This window comes from Nannobrachium achirus (assembly GCF_963921795.1).
Source record: "Nannobrachium achirus genome assembly, chromosome: 8".
Lineage (NCBI taxonomy): Eukaryota > Metazoa > Chordata > Actinopteri > Myctophiformes > Myctophidae > Nannobrachium > Nannobrachium achirus.
This window is the reverse complement of record NC_137817.1, coordinates 25,508,971-25,519,406: the sequence shown is the minus strand read 5'-3', so window position 1 is coordinate 25,519,406 and position 10,436 is coordinate 25,508,971. Positions and strand designations below refer to the sequence as shown.

General features: G+C 45.2%; 1 protein-coding gene across 1 annotated transcript in view; it reads right to left on the bottom strand.

The window, feature by feature from the left end:
- Nucleotides 1-9,598, bottom strand: part of mecom (MDS1 and EVI1 complex locus) — a 271,852-nt gene extending 262,254 nt beyond the window's left edge. Inside the window, exon 1 of the mRNA XM_080731581.1 lies at nt 9,553-9,598. Within this exon, the coding sequence (XP_080587707.1) occupies nt 9,553-9,589 (37 nt within the window). The 5' untranslated portion in view covers nt 9,590-9,598. The remainder of the gene's footprint in view (nt 1-9,552) is intronic.
- Nucleotides 9,599-10,436: the final 838 nt, after the last annotated feature.

The window sequence follows — 10,436 nt, the reverse complement described above, 5'->3', positions numbered from 1 at the left end:
ATAATGACAGGGGGATTACGTGCTCCAACACAGCAGCGCTTCTTCAAAAAGGGGCCCAGGGACTCCCAGGGGTCTGTGAAGCAAATTTAGAGACAGTGTAATTTTGCTATTGTTTCAAGTTTACCGGTGCACACAATGAGAGAATTTATCTCTCTGTCTACATGTTTGGAGTTCCTTGACTAAAAAGCCTGTCTATATTAAGGTCTTCCTCAACATGCAAAGGCTTTAGGTCTCTTACAAAAAAGGAAAAAAGGAGACAAAACCGAATCCTTTCAAGTCAAAAGTGCAGAGAGATTGCACTCTCTTGATTAACAAAACAGAATTCCAAGTAAAAATAAGAACATGGTATTTTTTTTATATAATATATTTGCGCCTTTGTGCACACTGTACAATCCCATTCCCGGATGTTCATTTAACTGTCAGAGTACAAATGGAACCAGAAGGACCCGTCCATTTGCATACTCCGAGTTACAAATAAACGAACACTGAAAATGTTACTTTTATCCATTCATAACTCTGAGAGAGTAAATTAACTGAGAGTTAAATTAACGCCCAGGATTGTACTGTAGGTATAGTAAGCCTCTAACTGTATCCATCGCCGTGTTGACATTCCAACACAAGAAGGACAGCAGCTATCAGAGCCAATCAGGCTGATGCAGCGCGCTGCAAACTTCATCAGGAAGACTCGGGCTTTGATCACCTCTCCTCCCCTCCTCTCCCCGTCCTGTGGGGGTGAGGGGTCAGCACTTAATGAGGTTCAGACTGAACAGTGTGTGTGTGTGTGTGTGTGTGTGTGTGTGTGTGTGTGGTGGGGGGGGGGGGGGGGGGGGGGGGGGGGGGGGGGGGGGGGGGGGGGGGGGGGGGGGGGGGGGGGGGGGGGGGGGGGTGGGCTGTGCTTGTTGTCAGAGATTAAAAGTGTGCAGGAATCACACATGCTGACACACACACACACACAAATATGAAGACACAAGCAAACCTGTGCGTGCATGGACAAACACACTCTAGATCAGGTCTTCAACAGGGGGTCCGGGACCCCTAGGGGATCCTCAGAGTTACTACAGGGGCTGCTCCAAATCTTGAGTGATAGGAACTTTTTTATATTAATCACTTGAACCCTAGTGTTGATATTCTGAGAACTTTAGCCAAAATTAGCAGATCTACAAGATCGGCTATTTTCGGCAAAGAGTTTTGGTGTGGAGGGGGAAAAGAGCGGACTAAGAGTGAAAGGTCAAATTTATTAAGTGTTGACAGACGAGAGTTCAAGTGGTTAAATATCTGAAAACACAAATTGTCATGAATCTAAAATACACTGATGATTGTGCTGTCAAACAATGAAACTATGGAATCTCTTAAAAGGTTGTGGGGGTCCCTGCTTCATCTCTCTCTCAACTATGGGGTCCTTGGCCTGAAAACGTTGAAGACCCCTGCTCGTCTAGATTCCTCCGTCTTGTCCTTCCCACTCCACTCAGCTACAGAGGGCCATAACCTGATGCCCACCCCCCACCCCCACCCCATCCATCGGCGGAGTTAATTGTGAACAAAGTCTCCCCTGCATCTCTCCCTCTCTCTCCCTCTCTCTCGCTGCCTGCTCCCTTCCTCCATCCTTCCATCACTCTTGTCCAGTCTGCTCCACCCAGGGAGATCCCCGAGCAGCCCTGGAACACGCTGTTATCACCACACTCACAAAGCGATTGTTGGATAATTCCTGTTTGCGACTTGCACTCCGTGTGAGAAAAAGAAACGGCACCGAACTCTCTGTCAACTCTCCAAAACACTTTGCTACGGTGACTTTTAAGAACAATACTGCTGCGTGCACGCGCACACATGCACATGCACATGCATGCACGCACACAAATACACACACACACACACACACACACACACACACACACACACACACACACACACACACACACACACACACACACACACACACACACACACACACACACACACACACACACACACACACACACACACACACACACGCGCACTCACACAGTACCAGTAGGCCTACCACTAGGTTTTGCAAATCTTAGATTTGCATCTGGTGTGTTTTAACAATGACTTGTTCTGATGCACTACTTGGCATGAAAACTTAAAAGTAACTTGAGCTAATTTTCTGATTAATAATGTCTGATTACCGTCTGTACCGAGTGCATGCAATAATGTATCATGTATGGGACTTGCAACCTGATGCATGATGTAGGGACAAGTAACCTATAGCAGGACGTATGGGACATGCAACACCATGCATTATGTATGAGACAGAGCAGATGTTATGAAACAATTTTAAATCACATTGGTTATGAGAAAGAAAATCATGAAATAAAAATCTTGTCAGTTTCACACCCTCCCACACAAACACAGCATGCATGTCGTCGTTGTCGGGTGAAAACCTTGTATGTCCAAAAGCGTTCATTTTGTATTTATCATTTAAAAAATGTACTAACGGCGTTGTGTGCTTGTAGATCTGCTGTTTTCACTACTTTTGTGAGACGGCCTTGTATGATGAAGCAGGGCTTTACTTAGCAAAAAAGATTACAAATTTGAAACTTTATGTGTGTGTGTTTTCGTGTGTGTGTGTTTTCGTGTGTGTGTGTGTGTGTGTGCGCGCGCATGTGTGCATGTGTGCCGTATATGCATGTAATTATGTATACTGTATATATATATTTATATGGAACACGCAAATAAGACTTGTCACGCTAAAGTCTTAAACTGTTAAATCAAATGTATGCCAAATCACTTCCTTTATGATACAATAGAGTACACAACACATGCACAGCCATTTGCCAAGGCACTTTCTTGGTCTATTGTAATCGATGCAAAGCTTTGCATACAATAAAAGCGTTCCTGTTCAGTAATAATGTGACTTAGCGTAGTTAGCTGATGTGAGACATGAGGCCAGAATGTCGGGGCCCTGCTTCTACCACCTGCTCCAGGTAATTGATTGGACTATAAAATGATTGAAATTCTTTAATTAGCTAACAGACATCGTTTCTCAAGCGTGCCAGGGAGTGCTAACTTTACACCGCCTCATTAATGGGCTACAGCGAACCGCACCATCAGCAAACTGTTGACATTCTAACTACTCAGAAATCATAACTACACACAAATCAGTTTGATGTCGGAGGAAAACTTTTCAGCTCAGCAAAATGTCATTCATCTCGGGAGCGGTCCGCGGTGACAAAATGGTGGCGGTGTCTCGCAGCGCTGGACAACTGTAGTCTGCAGTTCTGCATTGTCTTTTGTCTTGTGTGTGTGTGTGTGTGTGTGTGTGTGTGTGTAGTTGCTCGCGTATTGCTATAGCACAAACACACAAACACAACCCCTGAGCAAATGACCGCATAATCATCTCCCTGCTAAATACAGAAACACGCACGCACGCAGTGCAAGCACACATGAACACGAACACGCATTCGCGCGAGCACTCACGCACACACACACACACACACACACACACACACACACACACACACACACACACACACACACACACACACACACACACACACACACACACACACACACACATAATCTATAAAAATATGCTTAGCTTGGGAGTGCACTGTTGATAATGACCTCAGCCTTGGCACCGGAGTGGGCCAGGCCAGACTGTCGACAGACTGGAGGCCTTTGTGTGGCCTCCCTATCTCTTAACTCCATGACCTTTCGGTGGGGAAGAAAGCAGAAATGCCTCTTTTTTTTTATTTAGAAGGGTAAGGCTAGCTCATTGTTCTGTGTTGGTACGGCTTCCCTGTGGTAAACACACAGCGGTTCCCAGGCTTGACATGTTGCTACCACCCCCAACCCCACCCCGCAACCTCCCTCACTGTTCCCACACAGCCCTGTCTGGGTCAATGCGCCACACACACACACACCCAGGGGTGTCGCACCAAGTTCTGGGCCCTGGGTGCAAGGATTCACTGCGGGCCCCCCATGAATGTTCTTGGGGAGGGGGTTTAACCCATTGTTTCTATGTCAGTGGTGCTCAAACTTTTTAATGTGAAGGACCCCCGAAATGATATGTATTTGGCCACGGACCCCCATCTCAAAATATTTAGTTCCAGGGACCCCTCCAGAATCAAAATTAGAGTTAGAAAAGTTTGCGTAAAAAATACATATATTCAAAGATTTTGCACACATTTTCACTTAGCAAAAATAGCAGATCTACAAGCTCGCATCGCGGCACTCGGTGCCGCGCTGTGAGCTTGCATATCTGCTATTGTTCAATAGCCAAAGTATAAAATAATTAAGGCCCCTCCACCTTAGGCCCTAGTAACTCAGTCCCACTTTTCCCCCCCTTGTGACGCCACTGCACGCACACACACCACCCCACCACCTCCCCACCTCCCTCCCCACCCCCACAAACACATGCACAAACACACAGACATAAGTACACAGACCCATACCCCGTACCCCTCAACACAGCTACACCTCCTATATAGCTACAAAATGGCCACGCTGAGCTAAAACGCAGCCGCCGGAACCGGAGTGGCGGCTATCCGAAACAACCCCAACACTTTGTTTGTCTTTTTTCTTTTCTTTCAGAAGAGTAATTTAAGATGCCAGAGACGTGGAATTCTGCGCATAGATAGATTGCGACGGAGGTGCCAGGGGAATGTTGTCCGGGGAAAGGAGGGACGAGAGTAAAAGGGGAGAGAAGTCCCCGGGGTAGGCCACTCAGTTAGGGCCCCTGGGAGGACCGTGACAGGCCCTGGAAGCTCCCTAGTTGCCGGGGACAAGGGCCATCCTTCAAGCGGGTGACAACGGCGCATAAACAAACCACTAACCTCGTCACCGTGGCTCGCTGTTTACAGCCCTGAGACCCAGTCCTGGACGACTCATTAACATCAGGGACCTTCTGAAGGGCCATTTTCAGAGAGGGGGGGGGGGAGAGAGAGAGAGAGAGAGAGAGAGAGAGAGAGAGAGAAGTGGGGGGGGGGGGGGGGGGGGGGGGCTTCTCCCATCACAAGGGGAGAGGAAAGTGGCCGACAAGTCAAACAGATGGGGGCGTTGATGGATGGGAGGGCCTGTGTCACAGTCACCCTGCACCCCCCTGCACCAGGACCCCAATACACATTACCACGCTAATACATCCACAAAGGCACATTTGGGCACCCACGCATGAGCAAAAGCACAGCACAGCACAGTGTGTAGTGTGTGTGTGTGTGTGTGTGTGTGTGTGTGTGTGTGTGTGTGTGTGTGTGTGTGTGTGTGTGTGTGTGTGTGTGTGTGCGTGCGTGCGTGCTGTGTATGTGTGGCCTATGAAGCACAATTCAAACCAATACACCTGAGTTTTCCTATAAGGCACCACTGCACACCCACACACCACAAACATAATCATGTTTATTTAAGCACTTCTAAAGAAAGAAAATGTGTCATCATTGTCTGCCTCATTATGACTTTGACACCCAAAGGATAATATTTAGCATGTCATAATCTCTCAGTATACGATGTTATGTCTCATAATGCTTGGTTAATTAATTTGAATGTCTGCTAATCAAAAATAATGCAGGTAGGCTATTTGTTAAAATACAAATAAAGAGAGCAGTGTCTGGCTGTTACTAAATTATTGAATAATGAATACATAAATAAAATAAACACTGGAAACGGCGTTCAGAGTGTTGCTACGGAAGATGGAAAATTGTTTCCACCGTGTACACTAGGCCTACACGACGCTTGACCCCAGTCCGCTGCATGCATGCGCACTGCTTAGGGAGATACGGAACATTTGTATACCGAAGTTTGGCAACAGGCGGAGCGCCGCTACAGCCGGGACAACAGCGGGCTGTTAAATGGGGTATCGTTCCTCGCGCCAGCCCCGCTCCCTCTCTCTCTCACCTTTTAAATGGGCCGATCCATTAACCGTTTTAATGAGCTCCACCAGACAAACGCGAGAGAGATGCATGCATGGCCCATTGCACAATGCGAGGAGGACGCACTCCGCAGTCCGCGAATGAAGAGGCGCTGACAGGCAGAGCAGAGCAGGCCAGGCACGCCACGCACGCACGCACGCGCCCGCGCGCGCGCGCACACACACACACACACACACACACACACACACACACACACACACACACACACACACACACACACACACACACACACACACACACACACACACACACACACACACACACAGAACGAGTGTGTAATTAATGGTTAATATATAGGCCATCAATTACAGCTGCTAATAATAAATGTAGGCTATACCAATAATAGCAGTAAAAGAAATAGCCTATATAGTCTATATATATTATTTGTTTGAGGATAATTGAAGTTCCGGACAAATTATACAAAATACCTATAAACGAATATTAGCCTACATAAATTAACGAGGTTTACTGGGGAAACAAATATGGGGAGTGTGTGTGTGTGTGTGTGTATGTGTGCGCGCGCCTATAATTAGGCCTGCCACGCTGCAGCTCATCAAAGTTTCCCCTCTCACCTCTCTTTGTACAGAGCCCTTGCAGTCTGCAATTCACGAGAGGGCGAGGCCTAAACAGGGCCTTATAGTTGGCTATAGTATAGTTAAAGTTTGGGGAAGCTAAAAAGCGAGTTTTTGTGGCTGCACCACCACATCACATCTGGGCATGTGGGATAATCAGCCAGCCTCCATCAATCACTCTGCATTTACTACCTCTCCGTCACCTCCTCCGGTACATGCTGCATCCCCCCGTTTTTTTCTTCTTTTTTATCACACTCATGTTCATACGGTCACTGTCTGGCAGAAACCTCGTATCGCCAAGTTTCAAATGTGTAATTTATTTCGTAAAGTAAAAGCTAGCCCCTGACCCTTCTTTGTATTTACCTACTGTATTTTTTGCACTGTTTATTTTACTTTTTTTCCTGACTATATCTACTTAGTATACTGTGTTATCCGTCTGTCATTCAATATATCAGATATTAGCCCAAGTGCTTTTCTAGGATCTCCTTTTAGTTGACCTTGTACCAGTGCACTGTACCGTCTGTATTTCCTATGCAAACTTCTAATAAAGTCTTCAATCAATCAATCAAGCCCTGCTCATCATAGAAGATCGTCGCACAAAACTAGTGAAAATAGCAGATCTACAAGCACACAATGCCTTGCGATGCGAGGCGTTGTTGTAGATCGGCTATTTTCACTAGTTTAGCTAATTTTTTAAATGATAAAGACAAAACGAACGGTTTTGGACATAAGGTTTTCACCCTACAACGACGATACGTGCACGGCTGCGCCATGCATGCATGTCCATTTTAACACGACTTCTTCTCGGGACGGGCAGGCAGGCAGGGCAGCAGGCACAGATTGAACACATTTACCGACATAGCCCTTATGAGGGGTCTGGGAATTTAAATATTCACTGTTGACATTGTGCAGGACATGGCTCGGGGCCAGAGCTTGGGCCCGCTCCTCTGGGACCATACGGTGCATGAGAGCACCGCGAGACCCCAAGCAGCAAGTTCAGAACATTCTCTCCCTCTGACTTAAGAGGTAGAAATCTTCCTCTCACATCTTGAGTAAATAATAATCTTTAAATACTCCTCGAATTATAGCCTACTAGGCTGCCCCCCCCTTCCCCTATTCTCAGACTGTCGCTAATGGCTTGGAACTATGTTCACTCACTGCAACTCAGTTGCTGATTGTGCATTCAGTTTTAAAGCTTTATAGAGCATCTATGACAAACGTGTGTGTGTGTGTGTGTGTGTGTGTGTGTGTGTGTGTGTGTGTGTGTGTGTGTGTGTGTGTGTGTGTGTGTGTGTGTGTGTGTGTGTGCGTGCGTGCGTGCGTGCGTGCGTGTGTGTGTGTGTGTGTGTACGTATACGTGTGAGACAACCCCCTGACCTTTTATTATTTTTTGCATAAATTATGTCCCGCTTTTTATGAGTCACATATACACTCAACAGATGTGATAGCGTGTAGGCCTTTATTAACTAAGACCCTCTGTACTTAAAAATGTTTTTATTTTTATTTTATTTCAATAATTGCGTCAAATAATTTGTTCTATATAACCTTATAACCTGCCTTGCAATTTACGAATAGGCCTATAGCGCCATTGCATAGCCATGTCCATTATTGTTATTTAGTTCCAGGTATATTTTCCCAGTTGGAATGATTGTAGACAGTGGTCTATCTATATAACACGACACGATAGAAGTATGAGCTGATGGGTCAGTGGTGGCTCATTGAACGGAGAGCAACCTCGACCCTTGACTCTTGGACACTCATAAACGTCCTTCAACTTGGATATATATTTATATATTTCCCCCCAGCACTTAAATGAGATGGGTCTAGGCTTGGGTTTAATTCTGCCCTGTATAAGATAAGGTATCACAAGATCTATAAACGATTCTTCTTAATTAAACGTGCATGTTTTCAAGACAGAAATCAGCAAGTCATGAAATAAAAAACGCAACAGATAAAATACACAACACAACAAATATAGGCCTATATTGGCTGATATATATGGAGCCTTATTGAAACAGCATTTGATAAGCAGACATCATTGCTGAAAAAAACCGTATAATTTATTGAAGCAAATCGATACAAGTATAGCTATATCAATCATTGCCTTGCATACATTCTTAGACCTAATTGATTACATCAAAGTAGACAAAATAAATCGATTTAATGCCAGAGTGTTTTGATGCGATATTATATTATGGCTTTTAAATTAATCAAACGTAGGCTCTTCGATATTTAAATTCACCCTTTTATCCTAATTGAACAACTACAAGCAAAACATGACAATCATATAATAGCCTATTGGGGATAAGCAAGCCTGTTACCCCAATAATTATGTAAACCACAACATCCGTGCAACACATGAATTCTATAGCATCCACACACTTTCCCAGGTAAATAAACTGATGATGCATCGCAGATTAATAACATAGGCTACGTGCTCAGAATAACATGCATGACAGAAATACAAACACCAGATTCTCGCCGCGAGCAAATAATGCGCAATCACTCTTCCTTTCCCGGCACATTTACCACGCCGGGCGTGCCAGCAGTGATGGTGCCCCGATTAAATCTAAACGCCTAAATCCATGTTTTCTCATAGTTTCGCTCCGCTGTGTGACAACAGTCAACCTGCCTTTTCAAAGTTGCTTCAGCAAATTGAAGTGACCAGCAGCCCCAGTGCGCGCAGCAAAGCAACACAGAGTCTGCAGCAGCAGCAGCTCAGCAGCACAGCACATAGGACTGGAAGTACAGCCGACACCACAGCGCCCACTACATGCAACGGCGATTCCCATACTGGACCGATGCCGCACAAAAGTTCCAACATCGTTCGCACAACTTATTGCACTACTTTCCATCGCCGACACTTTTCCTGCATCCGCGAAACGAAACGGGAGCGACAACAGCAGCAGCAAGAAACATCTTAAAAGCACGACAAAACAGATTCTAAGGCGAGTGTGGTCGCGAGAGTGGTCGTTCTCTCTTCGGATAAAAAAGAAAGCACAGTGTAACTATTAATAGATGCGAACACGGTGATAAGTGAATCAGACTATAGGTATAAGATGGCAGTTTTCAAAAGGCAAATAAAGGGATGTTGCACCTACTCGTGGCCAGTTTCCGTGCCCTGCCTTTGGACCTCATGGTGCCAGTCTTTCGGCGTGGGTTTGTTTGAAAATGTTTCTTGGATCTTTTCCTCCTTTTTCTTTTTTCTCTGTCCTTTTCTCAGTGTTTCTCAATCCAGACTCGCTATCTCTCCAGCATTGTCAGTTTGGACACCTTCGCACATGCGCATAGCCAAACTGCCAAGCGCCAGCCAGAAAAAGTTTGGGACGATTTATCACTTGATATGAGTGATCTGGTCAGATGGCAAGATCAGATCGCAGGGAGATCCTGTCGTGTCAGATCTTCAAAGATCACTGAGTCAGAACATGGGGCAAGTCAGCGAGAGAGGGAGAGAGAGAGAGAGAGAGGGAGAGCCGAACACATTAATTACAACGATCCTTATTCCCCAATCCTTTACAATGCGCACCTTTTGTGTTTAAACGAAGCCCCATTAATCAATGTTCACTTAAATTACCAATGTTGAATGTATTCATTAAGCGTTTTATACATTTTAATTGTGTTTTGACCATTATAACGAACAGTGGGAAATGAATGAAAAACTTCCCCCTCCCTCTACCGCTTCAGCACTCCACTGACAGCTCTTATGAAAGCGAGCACGCTCTTTTCTTCTCTGCGCTGACAATTATTAATATGTTAAATATGACTTAATATTAATGCCTTTTGAGGTTTTTCCCCCCTTCCACCAAGTGTAAGCTACATTCCATCACTTTAATTGCCGTATAGGTTCTAAATAGTGTTCGCGTGAATAAACTTCAGAGAGGAAAATCATTTTATCATTTCAAGTTTAATAGTTGAACTTGAAAAATGTTTACGTAATCTTATTCGCCAAGTCTGATGAAACTGAAGGGTCATGCCACATGCCACT